Source organism: Garra rufa, chromosome 13 (assembly GCF_049309525.1).
Source record: "Garra rufa chromosome 13, GarRuf1.0, whole genome shotgun sequence".
NCBI classification, from domain to species: domain Eukaryota; kingdom Metazoa; phylum Chordata; class Actinopteri; order Cypriniformes; family Cyprinidae; genus Garra; species Garra rufa.
In genome coordinates, this window is record NC_133373.1 from 41,828,726 (window position 1) to 41,849,044 (window position 20,319).

The 20,319-nt window shown below is 36.6% G+C and overlaps 1 protein-coding gene across 2 annotated transcripts; it reads left to right on the forward strand.

Annotated features, from left to right (window-relative positions):
- Positions 1-19,731, forward strand: clic5b (chloride intracellular channel 5b). 2 transcript variants are annotated; one of them, XM_073816756.1, is made up of 6 exons: positions 1-607; positions 11,685-11,794; positions 12,159-12,284; positions 12,704-12,810; positions 14,791-14,972; positions 17,457-19,731. In XM_073816756.1, the coding sequence occupies exons 1-6, from the start codon at positions 95-97 to the stop codon at positions 17,619-17,621; spliced, it is 1,203 nt and encodes a 400-aa protein (XP_073672857.1). In that variant the 5' UTR covers positions 1-94; the 3' UTR covers positions 17,622-19,731. The 2 variants fall into 2 exon arrangements, with proteins under 2 accessions (XP_073672857.1, XP_073672858.1); XM_073816757.1 differs by lacking the exon at positions 1-607 and adding an exon at positions 8,122-8,334.
- Positions 19,732-20,319: the final 588 nt, after the last annotated feature.

Consider the following 20,319-nt stretch of genomic DNA (forward strand, 5'->3'; position numbering starts at 1 on the left):
CATCTTCCGCTGCAACAGGTGAGGGCTGAGGCTCGACTTTCCAACTTCTCCAGACGTCCTCGCACTTCTCCACAGTCCTGGAAGAGCTTTAATCATGGCCGCAAACGACCAAGAAAACATTTATGAACAAATCGAAGAGAAGGCCGAAAACATATATGAGAGGCCATATGAAAACATAAACAGCGACAAAGAGCCGAAATATGAGAATCAAGGCGCGAGTAAGGAAATTCAAGATGAACCGTTGTACAGCACAGTCAATCATCAGTCTCCAGAATACATGAACACGAGAAGAACATCTCAAGAGGAAGAAGAACACCGTTCATCCTCCAGTGAACCAGGAGAGCAGCTCGAAAGCGAGATGGTGGCGTCTCTGCCGAATGGAGAAGGTTACGAGTCTTCATCTTCATCAGAAACTGGAGACCCTTGTGATGACCAGCCCTCATTGGCCAACGACGACCTGCTTATGGCTTACACTCTCCCAGAAGACAGATCTCCCGACCCTGAGGAGGTAGTTGACTACAGCCTGAAAGAAGTGGAGAACAGCCCCGTGGAAGAGACACCTGCAGCTATCGACCCGAATCAGCCGAATATTGCGCTTTATGTCAAGGTAAGGGCTGTTGGTTTATGAAAACTGTGTAAAATACATACACGTTTCATTTTATTTATTTTAATAAAGAAACAACGCATTAAAGTTGGCATTACGTGAGTCTGAAGGTCAGTTGGGTGTGGTTTGTGATAGCGTTCATATTTCTGCTCACCTTTGGCCCTTGAAGACAATGTGAAGACAACCTGAAAATGAATTGTTAAACCGTTGTTCACACGCCCAGCGTTTTTTCGTAACACTTTATAATAAGGTTCATTATTTAACATTAGTTAACTAAACATTTAGTTAACATTTACTAGTGCATTATTAAAACCAAAAGTTGTGTTTGTTACAGTTAATGCACTGTGAATTAGAACGAACAGTGAAAGACTGTATTTTCATTAACTAACATGATTAAAGATTAGTAAATACTGTAATACTTGTATTGTTCATGTTTTTTTTCATGTTAGTTAATGCATTAAATACCATTAACTAAGGGAACCTTATTGTATTATAAATTATATTATATGATGTTATATCTTTCAATAATGCATAAAACATTTTAATCTCAGCATGTAAAATCTGGTGTTAAATACTTAAATTCAATTTATGTTTTTTTATATTTTATTTCATGCCAGATTAAATAAAATGTATATATTTATAAAAAATATATATATTACATTTGTTTCTATTGAACTTTATTAATTTGATTATCAAAATATTTGCAATTGACTATTTTTTAATACAATTTTAAATCAATTGTATTTTAAAATAAATGTATTTTAAGATACACAAAATTTGTATTAAAAATGACACATTGTGCAAACTAATTATAATCATTATTATAGTTATTATAAATAATGATAACAAATTATTGTTAAATCAGATTCAAATTTATTTGTTATTTGTTAATTTGACATTGGCATTTGAATCAAAAACTCATTTGGGAAACCCTGCACAATCTCAGTCCAAAGTTTTTTTTAGCATTATTAATTCATTCTGTTTTATGTAAATACAAAATTGTCACGTGCGAATAAGGGAGGTCTGGGTCCAAATGCAGGTAAGTATAGTTTAATAAAATAATAACAAACTAAACAAACAAAACAAAAAGCCAACACGGCAGAACACAACATAAACTCAAATGAACAAAACAGGGAACAAGGTCTAAGGCCAGGATAACAGGAACACAGAGCAGACAGACAGTACAAAAGACAATGCAGCCATGAAACAGGAGTGAAAAGTGAGTGTTCTTATAGTCCAGATGATTGTGAACAGATGTGAGTGATCAGTGCTAATGACAAAGACAGGTGAATGCAATCAGGAAGTGCAGTGCAGGAACAGCGACCTCGGGAGGCTGAGGGAACACAGTCCAGAGTCATGACAAAAATGTTTTGACAAGAAAAATCAGGCTGAATGGAATGCAGTTAAAACAAGTTTGAATATAAAAAGAATGGATGCAAATATCCCAGACAGGTTAATGATTCAACAGATAAAAAAACAATGGCTTGAAAGTTACAAAAAAGATTGGTATGATCATTGAGGTAAGATTTTCCTCTTGATCATTAACTTAAGTTGGATTTTCAAAAGTTTCTGTGCTTGCTCACAGTCTGTAAATGTCAGAATTAGACATCCTGATTGCATTTCCTTTGGAAGGTTCACTGTGACAGGCAATGTGAATAATCATTAACTTGAGAATCCGTACAATCATGGAAACCAGGGTGAACTCCTGACCTGAGTAAATCATCTTTTGGCTACTCTTTGATTTTTTTAGAGGAACATTTTGGTTTGTGTACTTGATGTGGTCCCGCAGCAGACTGAGCCACTGTGATTGTTGGATTGATTGGTTATATTTTACGACAAATGTGTTACACAAACAATGGCATCAAAATATTTTATAGTGATCGGTTCATAATTGAAAATGGGATGCGCTGACATAGATGTACCAGGGCGTGGTAAATGTTTTGCTCTTAAGAAATCTACAATTCAAACATTACATAACGACTTTATGGCCACATAAAAAAAACAGGAATAAAGGAGTATCAGTTGTTGTTGAGCGGCACAGTACAAGGCTGCCTTTATTACACAGCCTGCAGGAGAACTCGCATAAATTATTGCAAACAAAAATCCATAACAGCTTTCATCAGGTAAATGTTGGCCCTGGTTATGAATTTAATCTTATTGGCTGCATATAATGCCAATGACCTGTAAAAGACAGATGGCTGTGATTAAAGTTTACATAGCCGCCTTTACTAAATGTTACAGATGTTGGTGGTTAGTGATTAGATCCAAAATTTACATTTTAAATGGCACATTATTTAAAAATGCAATTATATATATAAATATATAGTATATTTAAAACTAAAATCTACTTAATAAAGGCATTCCTGTCTTTTAAATGTCAAGCAGCATCAGCAATGTGATAATCAGGTACAGATAATCAGATCCTCCCACACAATTGCTACTTTGATTAGAAGAACATCAGGCTGTAAAAGATTCCTCAAGTGTGGCCTTGAACATTTTAAATACATATTTTAAAACACTTTCAGCACTTTGGCTCAGCCAAAATACCTGAGCAAATGTGCACAAAGTTAATTATTCACCACAGTGATTACATTTAACCTGTTGGGAACTGAGCCATAAAAAAGGAGTTTACGACTCATCTGTTACTTAGAATATTTAGTCGGAATATTTAATCTCTTCATCCAGTGGCATTATATAACTCATAATCCAACTCATCTAAGATGAAAAGTGATCTTCATGAGTGATGTAACCTGCAGTAGGCCGTTTGAAAACTGAGGAAATTTCTTTTCCCACTTGTAAATGAATTTGGTTTTACATCAAAAAGTGATTTACTTAATATATTTTCCTTGAAATTTAGTTTATGGAAAGCCTGTGTAGTTTTGCCTGTGTCAGGTTTAATTTGCTTTTTTATTAGTTACCATTATAGTAATCCAAGCATAGTTTGAACCAGGGGTGCCCAACCCTGTTCCTGGAGATCTACCTTCCTGCAGAGTTTAGTTCCAGCCCTGATCAAACACACCTGTCTGTAATTATCAAGTGCTCCTTCAGATCCTGATTAGTTGGTTCAGTTGTGTTTGATCAGGCTTGGAGCTGAACTCTGTAGGAAGGCAGATCTCCAAGAACAGGGTTGGGCACCCCTGGTTTAAACAGTGTCAGTTTTTAAGAAAATAATATGCACTTGCCAACTGATTCCTATATTTTAGCATGAATATTGTTTTTTTTTTACCAGTAGAGGAGGCTGTTCAGCCTACTGTGATCAATGCTGCATCCACAAACACATTACCAGGAGTATGATGATGTTAAGAATGTCCAAAGATAGTAGAATTTAGTAGGGACACTAGGGACATGTCCCTACCAATATCCAGCGACTACTGAATTGTCTCTAGCAATAATGTTGATCAAACAATTAAACAGATGTGTATGTAACCATTGTTGTTGCCATTTCAGCTGCATCTGAAATAGGTCATACAATTAATACTACCTGAGAAATTAAAGTATTTACGTTAGAAAACAGCATGCTTTCAATGATGCACATTTAATACATTGGCGGAATAATAATGTTTGTTAAAACATATGAGCACCGTTCAGTTGAATGACAAAGTTTACCCTCTTTAACTTTGTGTTGTTATGCCAGTTTGAGTTCATCTGCTTCTCCCATTACTCTATATAGACTAATACAAGCAGATACAACAATAATTTCTCAAATATTTATTACAATTTAAGGGCTACTGATAAAGCTAACAATCACTTCAATGGTGTGAGATAACTGGATGCTTTCAAATGATTTACTATGGAATTGTCACCAACTGAATTACAGTGGTCAGATTATTTAAAATATATAGCGAATTAAGCTACAAACTCAATCATAATGCACATTCCATCCAACATGCAGCTCGCCATATTGATGAAGTTATTTCACTAGTCAGCAGTAAACGCGCAAAACGATTCATTGTAAATGCGTTGCAAATTGATTCGAAGCACTTCAAACAGATTGTGAATCATTTTATTCAGATCCCCTGTTGAAAATACCAGCTAAAACCAGCCTAAACTAATTGGCTGGTTTTAGAAGGGTTTTGGCCATTCCTTAGCTGTTTTGGTTCCTGCTTAATTTCCCACACCTGTGTATCCCAATAATTGTCTTTATAAGTTTGTGTCTTTGCTTTGTTGCTTGTCGGTCTTTGATGTTACCACCCTGTGTTTCCTGAGTTTCCCATTGGATTTATTAAATACCTTTCGTTTTACATCATCGTTGTTCATGTGTTCCTGTCTGAATCGTGACAGAAAGACCGACCGATACAGTTTTTTTTTGCGTTATACATGGAGAATCTCGCCAGTACCACTCCAGACCCAGAACCCAGCCAACCATCCCGACTTGGGGATTACGAGCCTGATTCCACCGTAGATGGGAAGCCCGAGCCCGGAGCGACAGCAGCATGGAGCGCCGATGGGCTCATAACTTCCGACCAGGTGCGAGAGCCAGCCATTACTTCTGCAACGGTGGAGTGCTGCGTGGAGCAAGAAGGGCGGTAGAGAGCCCTGCCCACTGCACCACCACTGGGGGTACGCTTGAGCAAGACTTTGGGGAATTAATAGACTGCTTCACGGAAATACCTGTCTGCCTGGATTTCCCACCCACCCTCCCTCTTCTGTCAATGCCTGAATCTCCGCTGGTTCCGTCCAGCCGTCCTGAATCTCCGCTGGTTCCGTCCAGCCTTCCAGAATCCCCGCTGTCTTCTGTCTGTCCCCTTGCTCACCCTCAGCCCACCAGCTGTGCAGTGGGCTCGCCGCAGGTCAGCCAGCTTCCATCGGCGTCTCGGCTGGAGGATCCCTCATCTCCACCTCCAGCCTCAGAGTCCTGGACTCCGCCTCGGCCCTCCGACCCTGCGGCTTCACCCCGTCTCTCAGCTCCCTCGTCTCCACTGCCGCCTGTCGGTCCACTAGCTCCACCGGGCTCCATCGTCCCTCCGGCTCCGCCCTGGTCAGTCGTCGCCCCACCTTCGCCTATGGACTCTACTCCTCCGGCTGCGCCTCGTCGTTCCGTCCCTCCGGCTATGTGGACCTCCTCCCTCCCGCGGGCACAGCCTCGGCCCTTTGTCACTCCGGCTCCACTGCGGACCTCCGGATCTCAGTCTTCGCCTTGGTCGCCAGAGCCTTGGGTTCCACCTTGGCCCTCCGGATCCTCGGTGTCGCCCATGACCATCGGCTTTCCATCTCCGTTGGTCGGCCCCATGGAGTTGTCAGCCTTCCCTCCACCATGGCTCCTCCCTCAATCGGCTCCACCGTGGCATTCCATCATTGTTGCGTTTTGGGTCCCACCTGGCTCCTCCTGCTCCAGCCCCCTCCTGTCACCTCCTTGGCTCCTCCCTCCATCATCACCTCCATGGACTGTTCTGTCACACCCCTGGGCTCTGTATTTTGCCCTCCTCCCGGGAGTCCGTCCTCCACCAAAACCCCCTCCTAGAACTTTGGTCAGTTTTTTCTGTGTGTCGGCGCAAGGACGCGCCTTCCGGGAGGGGGATGTAATGTCACACCCCTGGACTATTTAGTTTGGTTTCTCCCATCTCCCCCGCAGCTCTGTGTGTTTTGGTTCCTGCTTAATTTCCCACACCTGTGTATCCCAATCATTGTGTCTTTATAAGTTTGTGTCTTTGCTTTGTTGCTTGTCGGTCTTTGATGTTACCACCCTGTGTTTCCTGAATTTCCCATTGGATTTATTAAATACCTTTCATTTTACATTGTCATTGTTCGTGTGTTCCTGTCTGAATCGTGACAGTTTTAGAAGGGTTTTGGCCATTTCCTTATCTGGTCAGACTGGTTTTAGCTGGTCAGGCTGGGAGACCAGCAGAAACAACTAGCTAAAACCAGCTTGACCAGCCTAGTCAGGCTAGGAGACCAGCTAAAACCAGCTACGTCCATCTTAAACCAGCAAAGACCAGCCAACCAGTTTAGGCTGGTTTTAGCTGTTTTTTTTTTCAGCAGGGCTGGACTTAATAACCGATATTGAGAATCAGGTTATTTAGATCAGGACTTTGGAGCAGGTTCACAAATCATTTCATTCAGATCGGAGAACTTCGGAGAACATTTTGTGTATCATTTGATTAAGATCAGAACTTCAGAGTGGGTTCGTGAATCTTTTGATTGAGACTGGAACTTTGGAGCGCGGATTGCAAATCCATTCATTCAGATCGGGATTTCAGAGCGGGTTCGTGAATCATTTGATTCTGAAATGGGAACTTTGAAGCGTGTTGAGAACTGGAGCGGGTTCATTAATTTTTGGATTCAGACGATTAGATCAGAACTTCGAAGCATGCAGGTTCTCAAATCATCAAATCCAAAGTCCCGATCTAAAATGATGGTTAGCAAATTTTTTTATTTAGATCAGGGGCTGTTTGCATAAATGGTTAAGACTATAGTCTTAGAAGTTACTCAGCTAAATTTTTTTTTCTTTAAGACTGGTCATATATATATTTTTTAATTTAGTTACATAAAAATGTAGATTAGTCTAAATTGAACCACAAAATAAGACCTTTTGGGTAACTGCTAGTTGGTCAGACTAGCTCTTAAGACACTGTCTTATCATAGAGGCTAAGTTTATGCAACTGGCCCCAAGACATCGGGGCATATATCACAAGTTATTTGATTCTGATCAAGACTTCAGAGAATGTAGGTCTATCGTGAATCATTTGATTTAGATTAGAACTTTGGGCAGGTTTGCGAATAATTTCACGAATCGAATGATTTCTTAAATTGAAGTCCTAATCTGAAACGATGGTTTGCAAATCTTTTGATTCAGATAAAAATGTTGCCCTAGAAACTAGCAGAAAGGAAAATATTTTTATATTTTATTTTATTTCAGTTTGTTTCAGAAATAGACCATGCACAGTAATAGTGGTTTACTTGTTGAGTGTTGACACTTCACTCATATCTAGGATAGTCAGTTCTGTTTTGGGAAGCCAATTGAGTAATCTTCATTTCACATGTTCATATCAGTCACGTCCGAAAACTTTGAACGCAAATTCACACTATAAACCAAAGCCAGCTCATAAAATATTTAACAGGGAATCTTATTCTCCTGGGCTCCACAAGATGATCAAATATAACCTGCCGTTGCCTGCCAGCGTGCTGCCTGTGACTCGGACTGCATTAAAAATGCATGCGGCTCATTCCTCTACTCAGAGTTTCTGGGGCATGAACATGTCACATAGTTACAGAGGGACAAGATGGTGCACGAGTTTAGTGACTCTAAACAATGAGCTTTTGTGAAATTTGACATGCAATATATAATAAACCAAGTGCCTATTTGAAAACATAAACCTCCATAAATGGTTACAATCTCTCAACATCACAGTTAGAATTCTGGTTTATTCTCATCTGTCACTCAAACTCATCAGAGCTATTTGTGGCAGGGGCGGGGCAGAGTTAAGCCACGCCCCCAACTAAAGCCTCTCACCTATTTCCTCTCTTTTACATCACCCATGTTTGGGAGAGAGCTAGATTCACCTTTCATCTAGGCTTGAGCCGACATCACAACACCTGGTGCCATTGGCTGCCCGTCAAGAGCAGAACAAACAGAATCTAAGAGAGCGTGGCTAAACGTTGACATTTAACCCAAAATATCTGCAAAATACAGCTGGGAGGATGTAGGTGACAGATCAGGAGAGATACCTGAATTAAAGAAAGTATCTACAATGGGAGACGGTCAGGAACCTGATATTGAGTTATTTGTCAAGGTAAGGAGAGAAGTCTAGCATTAGAGTGAGTTATAAGGCTTTTATAAAGTCATTGTAACTCTATAGTTGTTCTAGAGTAATGTGTGGATATTTGACTAAGGTCATGACCAGGTTGTAAAGTGATGTTAGAATGCAATTAGTTCTCGCACATTATACATCATTGGTTGCATAGAAATGCTGATATTCAAAAGTAAAACTGATATTAAAAATCTGACACATACCAATAAACTAATAATTACGTTCATGTTATGGGCAATAACTGATAAATGACTGAAAATGAAAGTATTTTGTCTACATTAAATGTTTTACAAATATTTTTTTTACTATTTTATACTAATTAAAAAAACATTGAAAAGTAAAATCAGTCATTTTAAATGCTAAACGTGTACAGTAATGTAATGTACAATATGAAAATAGAGATTCATAGTGAAATTTGCTCTGATATATTGTGCATACAGTCAGGTAGATGTAGGATCTGCAACCATTATTAAACTACATTTTTTATCAAACACACCAATGCAAAATAAATAAAAAAATTTAAAAGTAATATCTATCTTTGCAAACAATGCAACAAGCTTATTGGATCTGATTATTATGGCAGCAATGTATGAAAAGTCTTACACATACACTAACAATGCATTACTACATGCTTCAGTTCTGATTCTATAATTAATGCATTATATATATGCTGTGGTAACTTAATTTAAAAAGAAATGTTAGACACAAACAAATTCTCTTCCAGGTACTAATCTCTCTATTTAACAATATTAATCCTGTACACAGGCATTGTCAGTCAGTCGCACCCCGGTCTGTTTACAGCCCTGAGCTGCCATCCAACAAAGCAACCGGTCCTATAGCAAATGGCCTATTGTCCTGTGCTTTCTAGATCATAGCGGCTCATTGTTCTGCATCCAGTTCTCTCTCTGTTCTGAATTTGCCAGAATGGACAGATGAGTGGAAATGGAAGTGCACTGACCTTTCACATACCATCTGCCTCATTTACCTGACTGTTATGCAATGTATATTCTCCCATGATTCTTTTCAAACCTTGCAATAAAAATGTGTTGAAGTAGAAAAGATGCAAAATAGAAGTATTTTCAATAGCGGACACTGTATACCTATTTTATATTTGACAGCACACTTCTCGTGTTCTTCTTACAACCAGGCGTGTGGTTAATGAATGCAGTGTGCATAATTCATATTGTGCTGGGTATTATGTCACAGTGTAAGCTATAGCTGGTCTCGTGATAGTGGTGCTGCTGTTTTGGGACACCTGATCTCCTCCACTGCTGAAACGTACAGTAGTAGTGTGAATGTGATTAGCACTGTCACTTCATTTGTACTCTCCGTAAGGAGGAGCTTTAGTGTTTATCACTAAATTAGTTCAGTTAGTTTAACTGTGTAATCTAATTTTTGAGTAAATGATAGTTATGCATTTTGATTAAGATTTAAAAAAAAGAGCATAAGCACATTTGCTTATGCTGTTTGTCCCAGTTCAGTGGTGTGTAGTCGAAAGCAGGTTTTTTTTTAAAAGGGTGATGGCGACCTCTAGGTGGTCAATGACAGTAATGCAGTGGTCTGACAAAATGATTATGGACTAAAAACTATTTATTGTGAAAAAAATAAACGAAAATACAAACAAAAATTTACAAAATATATAACATTACTAAAATAAAAAATAAACAAAAAATAAAACATTAACATCCTTTATGAAGCTAAAGTCTGGATAACTGTTTCACTGTAAATAACTTAACACTACCAGTCAAAAGTTTTTGAACAGTAAGATTTTTAATGTTTTTTAAAGTTTCTTCTGCTTGCCAAGCCTGCATTTATTTGATCCAAAGTACAGCAAAGGCAGTACAATTTTGAAATACTTTTACTATTTAAAATGACTGTTTTCTATCTGAATAGATTTTAAAATGTAATTTATTTCTGTGATTTCAAAGCTGAATTTTTAGAATCATTACTCCAGCCACATGATCATTTTAATATTCAGATAATAATAAAAAAATATTTATTATTATTATTATTACGTTGAAAACAGCTGAGCAGATTTTTTCAGGTTTCTTTGTTGAATAGAAAGATCAGAAGAACAGCATTTATCTGAAATAAAACAAATGTAACATTATAAATGACTTTATCATCACTTTTAATCAATTTAAAGCATCCTTGCTAAATAAAACTATTAATTTCTCTAATTTAAATAAGAAGAGACTTCTTCTGTCCAAAAACATTATACCTTGACTAGTAGTGTATGTTTTATGTTCTTGACATAAAAAGTAAGGAAAATTCAGAAATGAAAATTCTGTCATCATTTTAATCACCCTCATTTTGTTCCAAACCCCTTATGAATTTCTTTCATACAGTTGACGGTAGTCATTTCTTCAAAATATCTTATTTTGTGTTCAGTAGAAGAAAGAAACACATACAAGTTTGGAACAACTTGAGGGTCAGGATTGATAACAGAATTTTCATTTATGGGTGAACTATCCCTTTAATTTGGTTACTTTTTATCTATCCCTTTAAGGCAGTGGTTTTTATTATAATTATTATCAATATTTAAAGCAGTTGAGTAAATTGTTTCAAGATTCTTTGATAAATAGAAAGATCCAAAGATCAACATTTATTTAAAATAAAAAAGCTTTTTTAACATTATACACTATACCATTCAAATGCTTGGAGTCAGTAATTTTTTGGGAAGAAATTATAGAAATTAATACTTTTATTTAGCAAGGATGCTTCAAATTGATCAAATGTGATGATACAGACATTTAGAATGTTACAAAATATATATTCTATTCTATTTCACGTAAATGCTGTTCTTCTGAACTTTCTATTCATCAAAGAAATCTGAAAATTCTGCTTAGCTATTTTCAACATAATAATAATAACTGTTTTTGAGCAGCAAAACAGAATATTAGAATGATTTCTGAAGGATCATGTGAAGGATCATGTTTAAAATATTCAAATAGAAAACAGTTATTTTAAATAGTAAAAATATTTCAAAAATGTAACTGTTTTTGCTGTACTTTGGATCAAATAAATACAGGCTTGGTGAGCAAAAGAGACTTCTTTAAAAAACATTAAAATCTTACTGTTCAAAAACTTTTGACTGGTAGTGTAGTTAGACTTCAGGTAAAATCTTGTACTAAATGTCCACGGAAACATTGAAGCAGCAGCAGGGGGAGCTATGACACTTTATTATTCTCAATCCAGCCTCTTTGCTTTACAACATGAGATCTGGTCTCCACCACATCTTTGGCTCATGTTATTGGCATTATGATAAATTAAGACTTACTGATCCCTGAAGGACGTGATGTATTTGTAAAGATGTGTTGTTGTATTTGTAGGCTGGTTGTGATGGCGAGAGCATCGGAAACTGTCCGTTCTCCCAACGCCTCTTCATGATCCTCTGGCTCAAAGGTGTGGTCTTCAATGTCACCACTGTCGACCTGAAGAGGTGAGAACTTTACTAATCTAAGATCAAAGTACATGAAACATGAAGAATTCTATCACATAAATGTCAGTAACAAATGCCACGTCTGCACGTTATTAAATGACATTTCCACTGGATATTAAAATGGAAAGACCTACAAAAAAACTTATACGCAGGCAGTTTTAGGTCATTGAACAGTGATATTGTTCAAATATAATCCATTTTGCCTGTCAAAGCTCAAACCAGAAAAACATAGTTCAGAATGTTATCCTTTGAAGTGAAATCAAAATGGAATCTACCTTTTTTTTATATAAAACGCAATGCTGGGCTGTTTGGGTAATGAAATTAAGAAATTCATAAAATGTTGGTATTATTCCTTTTTGTTCAGGAAACCAGCTGATTTGCACAATTTGGCTCCAGGTACTCACCCTCCTTTCCTGACCTTTAACGGTGAGGTGAAGACAGACATTAACAAGATCGAGGAGTTTCTGGAGGAGGTTTTGGCACCACCAAAGTAAGCTCATTTTTACAAATACACTTGAGACAAATCGTGACTGTATAGAAACTCTAAACCTGCGGTTCTCAACTGGTTTTGCGTCAGGAACCAGATTTCATCAATCATGGTCAAACACAGCACCAAAATTGTTTAGCATACAAAAGTAAACAGCATTTAAATCTATTAATAATACTGAGAATGGCATACCTAGCGTCACATTAGCATTTCTTTTTTATAATATTTGCATTAAGCATCATTTTTTGCTGTTGTCTAAGGCCTACGGCCCATTTTTGGGTCAAAACCCAACCGTTAAGAACCGCAGCTCTAGACTTTTTTTGCAAGGTATATTGTATTAAACATCACCTTAAACCACTGTGAGCTAGAACTGTAAAGAATACTGACACATGTTTTTCTATGTACCTTTCCTTGTGTCCAAGGTACCCCAAACTCGCAGCCAGGCACAGGGAGTCAAACACAGCTGGGAATGACATATTTGCAAAGTTCTCAGCTTTCATAAAAAACACGAAGCCAGATGCGAATGAAGGTATGCATGTCAAACTGGATCAAACTGATTGAATGAATGAATGGATATATTGTTTTTTGGTCAGTACACTGAAACTAGGCAAAGTTAAATTCAGTTAACTCTATATGGAATCCATAGTTCTATAAACATCCTATTTTAGTATTGAATGTATTAGAACTGTTCTGACTTGTGCTCACTTTTTTTTTTTTTTTTTAGATTGGTTACGTTTTCAGCAGGGATGTTCTGATACAGACATTTTTGGCTGATGCGATAACTATTTCAAATATTTATATTTTTGTTGTGGTTGATACCCTATGATGACGGATATTTTAAATATGTGAAGTTTTGCTAGGATTTAAACAACGTACACATTGAACCTGGTATAGGCAAAGAAAATGCTTTTTTAAAATAATACTAACAATAAAAAAAATACATAACTTTAGAAGAAATAATACTTCTCTTCAGCAAGATGCATGAAATTGATCAAAAATGACAGTAAATACATTTATAATGTTATAAAAACAGTTGTGCTGCTGTGGGGAAATATATAAAAAAGGAAATGTAAAAAATAAAATGTATTGTTTGTTCACAAAACCTTTACTTACGTTTTCAACACCAATACTAAAAAGTCAATAAATTACATTTGAAAATATATTAAAATAGAAAAGTTATTTTTAATTGTAATAATATTTCCCAGTATTACCGTGTTTATTTATTTTTGATCAAATATATACAGCCTTGGTGAGCATAAGATATATCTTTCAAAAAATCCTATCCAAACTATTTACAAGTTTTTTCAAATATTTATTATATTTTTGTTGTGCTTGATAACCTGTGATGATTTATATTTTAAATATTTTGGCAGAATTTATACAAAGTACACATGGAACCTGGTAAAGACAAAGAAAATTATTTTTTAAATAATGATAATTAAAAATACATACAGTACATACAAATATTTTAATATTTACACTACCATTCAAAAGTGACAGTAAAGACTTTACACAGCAAAAAATGCTTTTCTTACTTAGATTTTTTGTCTTTAAGAATTTTTTGATATTTTGGATATTTTGAATAAGACAGTGGTTAATAATACATAAAGGACATTTGTATTATTTAACATATGTGACCCTGGACCACAAAACCAGTCATAAGGTTAAATTTTACAAAACTGAGATGTATACATCATATGAAAGCTCAATAAATAAGCTTTCTATTGATGTATGGTTTGTTAGGATAGGACAATATTTGGCCGAGATACATCTATTTGAAAATCTGGAATCTGAGGATGCAAATAAATCAAAATACTGAGAAAATCACCTTTAAAGTTCTCCAAATTAAGTTCTTAACAATGCATATTACTAATCAAAAATCACATTTTGATATGTTTACAGTAGGAATTTTACAAAAAATCTTTATGGAACATGATCTTTACTTAATTTCCTAATGATTTTTGGCATAAAAGAAAAATCAATAATTTTGACCCATACAATGTATTTTTGGCTATTGCTACAAATATACCCCAGCGACTTAAGACTGGTTTTGTGGTCCAGGGTCACATATTTAATTATTGCAGGTTTGCGTTATATTCTGAATTTCATTTCACTGTTTTTATTCATTTTGAGGAACACTGAATTTTGTGTGAGTGAGATGAATTAATGCATGTTATCAGTTATTCTAGAACTGAAGCAACATCTTACTCTTACTCTCGATTTCTCTCAACATGGGGACAGGAAAGCTGTCAATCAATAAATGGGAAAAAAGTAACTGCCATTACTTATTTGAAAAAGTAACTTAGATATTTTCTTGTAAATTAAAAAATAATGCATTACTTTACTAGTTACTTGAAAAAAAGTCTAATTACGAAACTCACGTTACTTGTAATGCATAACCCCCAACACTGCATATCATAAATGTTTCCAGAACACTAATTTTACCATTCACCATCAAATACTATGCAGTAACACATTGGTTATTAAGAAATGTGTGATGTTTTGTTAGGTCTGAAGAATGGTTTGACAAAGGCACTCAAGAAGCTGGATGACTACCTGAACAGTCCCTTGCCTGATGAGGTAGATGCCGACAGCATGGAGGAGGAGAAGGCCTCCAACCGCAAGTTCCTGGACGGGAATGAGCTGACTCTGGCAGACTGCAACCTGCTGCCAAAGCTCCACATAGTGAAGGTGAGCTGAAGCGCTGAGGGCGGACTTGTCACCGTATCTGGCCTGCAGTGTTCCAGTAATACCTGGACAGAGATATCCGTTAGCATTCACATTTATCTCAATGACAATTTTGGCAGAAATTTGCACTCATGGAGGACAGTCAATGGAGAAGATGCAGTTGGCTGCCAGATTGTGTAATGACATTTAGGGGGAAATTGCTAACCAGCAAAACCTCAACCCATAATAATGCACGTTATTTGATCTTTTAAGAAAAACAACTTTAACTCAGCGTAGTTTTGTGTATTTTTTGGTGTCTTTGGAGTTCCCTACAGTTAAGTGAGTGGAATTTACTACCGTAATTACAGTGGATAGCTGTACACATGCTTTTGGTGCTGATTTTTTCGTGGAGTTTGGGATTGTACAATTTTTAAATAATTCCGAAAGAAGTATCTTATGCTCATGAAAGCTGCATTAATTTAAAACAGTAAAAACTGTAATATTGTGAAATGTTATTACAGTTTAAAATAACGGTTTTCTGTTTGAATATACAGTGCATTTTGTTATGTTGCTGCCTCAAATTCTTTACATTTAGACCCTGTTTACACTAGTGTATTTTCATTTTAAAACAGTGTTTTAAAATGAAAACGATCCTCGTCTACACTAGCGTTTTCACTGCGTTTCAGAAACTTTCTCCGTCTACACTACACAACTGAAAACGCATGTCATATGACCATTCATGCAGGTACAACAATAGATATGTATAGGCAGATTCCCTTTTGCTTAGATGGAGGACGTGCTTGGAGCGGTCGAAAGGGGAATCTGCTTAAACATATTCTACATTTTGGTCAGTTTACACTGAGGTTGCGTTTACACTAGTGCATTTTTGTTTTAAAACCCGTAACTTTTGCTACGGTTACGCCTGTCGTTTACACTACTCTGGTGTTTTCGACCCTCAAACACAGAGACTTTCGAAAATGTTGCAGACCCCATTTTAGTTTGAAAACTCTGGGGTTGCATTTCAGTGTAAACTGACCACAACAGAGACTTTTGAAAACGATGGCATAGGTTGCGTTTACACTAGTGCGTTTTTGTATTAAAATGCATAACTTTTGCTGTGGTTGCGCCTGTCGTTTACACAACTCCAGCATTTTCGACCCTTAAGAACGGAGACTTTTGAAAATGCTGCAGACCCCATTTTAGATTGAAAACTCCGGGGTTGCGTTTCAGTGTAAGCAGATTAAAACAGAGACTTTTGAAAACGCTGCGGAACCCTGTTTTAGTTTGAAAACTCTGGGGTTGCATTTCAGTGTAAACGGACCAAAATGGAGACTTTTGAATACGATGACGTAGCGGCCCAGGTTGAGTTTACACTAGTGCGTTTTCATTTTAAAATGTATAACTTTTGCTGCGGTTAGGCCTGTCATTTACACGACTCTGGTGTTTTCAACCCTCGAAAACTGAGACTTTTGAAAACGCTGAAGACCCCGTTTTAGTTTGAAAACTCCGGGGTTGTGTTTCAGTGTAAGCAGATTAAAACGGAGACTTTTGAAAACGCTGCGGACCCTGTTTTAGTTTGAAAACTCGGGGGTTGCATTTCAGTGTAAACGGACCAAAATGGAGACTTTTGAATACGATGACGTAGCGGCCCAGTTTGCATTTTCACTAGTGTGTTTTCATTTTAAAATGCAAAACTTTTGCTACGGTTACGCCTGTCGATTACACTACTCCAGCATTTTCGATCCTTGAAAATGGAGACTTTTAAAAATGCTGCAGACCCTGTTTTAGCTTGAAAACTCCGGGGTTGCATTTCAGTGTAAACAGATTAAAACTGAGACTTTTGAAAACGCGGCATACCTCGTTTTAGTTCGAAAACTCCAGAGTTGCGTTTCAGTGTAAACGGACCAAAACTGAGACTTTTGAAAACGCTACAGACCCTGTTTTAGTTTAAAAACTCCAGGGTTGTGTTTCATTGTAAACTGATTAAAACGGAGACTTTTGCAAACTCTGCATATCCTTGACCACCGTGTAAACGATCACATCATGTTCGTTGTTGTACACATAGATATGTATAAGTAGATTCCCCTTTTGACCACTCCAAGCACATTCTCCATCTAAGTAATAGGGAATCTACCTTTACATCTACTTGCATCAATGGTCATATGATATGCGTTTTCGGTTGTGTTGTGTAGACAGAGATCATTTCTGAAAACACTAGTGTAGACGAGGATCGCTTTCATTTTAAAATGCCATTTTAAAACAAAAACGCACTAGTCTAAACAGGGCCTGAAATTCAAACTAACACGGGGTCTGCAGCGTTTTCAAAAGTCTCCATTGTCGAGGGTCGAAAACGCCGGTGTAGTGTAAACACATAGACAGGCGTAAGACAGGCGTAACCATAGCCATTTTAAAAAACAAAAATGCACTAGTGTAAACACAGCCTTAGGTTGCATTTGTCTTTAAGTATAATTATTTTGATTAATCGATTTTCCATCCACTTTTTTGCAGGTCGTTGCCAAGAAATATCGGAACTATGACATTCCCACCGATTTGACAGGCGTGTGGCGTTACCTGAACAATGCTTATGCACAAGAAGAGTTCACCAACACCTGTGCCGCTGACAACGAGATCGAATTAGCATATAAGGATGTGGCTAAGAGGCTAGCTAAGTAAACAGATGAACAAATTTGACACAAATAGACTTGGGATAGATCTTTTCTTGGGGAAGAGATGATGTTTTCCATGTAATTCAAAGCTGTTGATCCCAAACTACAAGTTAGTAGTTTCATTCATCCAGGGTCCTGATAATCAATAAAGACTGGTGCTCTGATATAATCTGATCTTATGCATATTCACCAACTCTCACTCATCTCATATAAACATTGTCCCAAGTGAGTTGCTATTGTATCTCTATTTAAAGAGATTTCTCATTACTGTTTTCTGTTGTTCTTCCTGTTTTATTCTATTTATCATATAATGCACTGATTCTTGAGACATGAAACAAAACTGCCCTGCAGCTTTAATTGCATCAGAGTGAATTAAAGATTTGTGTCACTATAAATATTTACTAGAAATTTTTATATGAAACAGTATTGTACATATGACATTATCACTCGCAACAACTGAACCACCTTCCATCAACCTGAAACGTAATTCTTCATTAAGATTATAATATATGTGACCCTGGGCCACAAAACCAGTCATAAGGGTCTTTTAGGATAGGACAATATTTGGCTGAGATACAACTATTTGAAAATCTGGAATCTGAGGGTGCAATAAAGTCTAAATATTGAGAAAATCACCTTTAAAGTTTTCCAAATAAAGTTCTTAGCAATGCATATTACTAATCAAAAATTTAGTTTTTATATATTTATGGTAGGAAATTTACTAAATATCTTCATGGAACATAATTTTTACATTACTGTTATATATAGTGTATATATACAATATGCATTACTGTTCAAAAATTGATTTTGGTAAAATTTGTAATGTCTTCTATGCTCACTGAAGTATTTAATATAAAAAACACAGTAAAAACAGTAATATTGTGAAAATTATTACAATTTATTTTAAAATGTAATGTATTGCAGTGATGGGAAGACTGAATTTCCAGTCTTCATACATGATCCTTCAGAAATCTAATAATATGCTAATTTGGTACTCAAGAAACATTACTTATTATTATCAGTTATTAGACTACACTTTTATCATTAAAACAGTGGTGGTGATTAATATTGTTGTTGAATCAGTAATTTAATGTTTCCTTGCTGACTAAAATTATTAATTTATTTTATTAATTTATTAAAAAAAGAAAAGAAAAACTCACAGACACCAAACTTTCAATAGTGTTTTTTTTTTTATTTTTTACTTTTTTTTTTGTTTAACCCATTTTACTCAAGAATTGGTGCATTACATAACCTCTCTGATTGCTTTCTATCAGTCATGCATAACAACAAAAAAGCTTGTTGAAGTGTTTCAAATCTGTAAGAATGATTCACATTTAATCTCTCCTATGGTTTTACAATGTCTGTCAATATTGCCTTCTGTTATGTTTTTATTATTATTTGTGTATTATGGATAATTATATGTGAGCAGCAGGACAAACTTAAAGCAAAAAGGTTGGTCTGTCCTGGGCAGCTTCATAAAATAATGAATATATAAGTAAAAAATTGTTTTTAAGTACATAATGATTTAAGGAGGTGCTAATTTAACATGTGCCTTCATTAAAAGAAACACAGCATATGCAGAAACACAGCATATGAGTGCCGTTAATGATCATATCCTACTCTTTTAAAACCACTAGCAGAGTTTCCGCAAACGGTTTCTAGAAAATTCTCAATTCTTCATTGCCTCATCATGTAATTTCCTTGTAAAGTACAAGCTGTTCAGACTTTCCTCTGTTATTCCTTACAACTCATATCATTTTGTCTTCTCATTTCGTTTTGGCTTATCTCAACGTGTTTAACATCAATCAGCGCTGGATATATCATACTTAAATATTTATTCACAACCCTGTTTATGGGAAATTAACGAGCTGAGATGGAAAGGAGATTCACGGCACACAGCGGTCCAGCGAAAGGGAGAATAAGGAAATCTGATCGGGCTTCTGTCCAGGTCTCCTCCTCTCCACTTAGCACTGCTGGAATATCATAGGGCCCGTGATAGGTCCTTGTGGAGCTCCTGCTCTTGTGTGGTTTGGACAAGCGTTTGATATGAAATGAGAGTGTGGCGCCAGAGAGGCCTATTCCGAGTGAAGCTCTATGAATAAAATAATATTTTCACAGTTTGACTTGCATTATTTCTTTTTCCCTGCGCACACGTTTTTGCTAATTGATACCGCTTTATGGAGCCGTTTCTAAGGAAATGGATATTTATTGTAATTGAATGATGAGTGCTAATTGTGCGGTTACGTTTCTGGATCATTCTGAGTGTTGCTGGACACTTAAGCCACTAGATCTATATGTCTGTCTGTCTGTCTGTCTGTCTGTCTGTCTAGATACGTTTTTAAAGATAAATATGCACGTAGGCCTATAAAGGTACATATATTTTCTTAACGTGGTGAAAGGGCTATTATATTAGCTGCCGGTATGACACAGACATCTAAACTGGGTTTCATTGTCCATTAAATGCAAAGAAACAGACTTTGATTTGGTCGTTTCATCCATGGGCAAAGATGAGTGATGTCTGCTAACAGATTTAAACATGAGCTTTCAGGCCATGGATCAAAGCTCCCCCTTTGCTTCCACTCTCTCATTATGGCCAAAAGCCATCCAAGCCTGTCTCTATTTTTCCTTAAAAGAGCCTCAAAAGTCTCCGAAGACCTGTGCCCGTCAGATTTACAATAGGGAACGGGACTATTTACCCGAAGTAG

Coding starts and splice junctions, on each gene's coding strand:
- clic5b (XM_073816756.1), top strand. CDS start 95: ATGGCCGCAAACGACCAAGAAAACATTTATGAACAAATCGAAGAGAAG. Junction 608..11,684: donor ATATTGCGCTTTATGTCAAG/GTAAGGGCTGTT, acceptor TTGTATTTGTAG/GCTGGTTGTGATGGCGAGAG. Junction 11,795..12,158: donor ACCACTGTCGACCTGAAGAG/GTGAGAACTTTA, acceptor CTTTTTGTTCAG/GAAACCAGCTGATTTGCACA.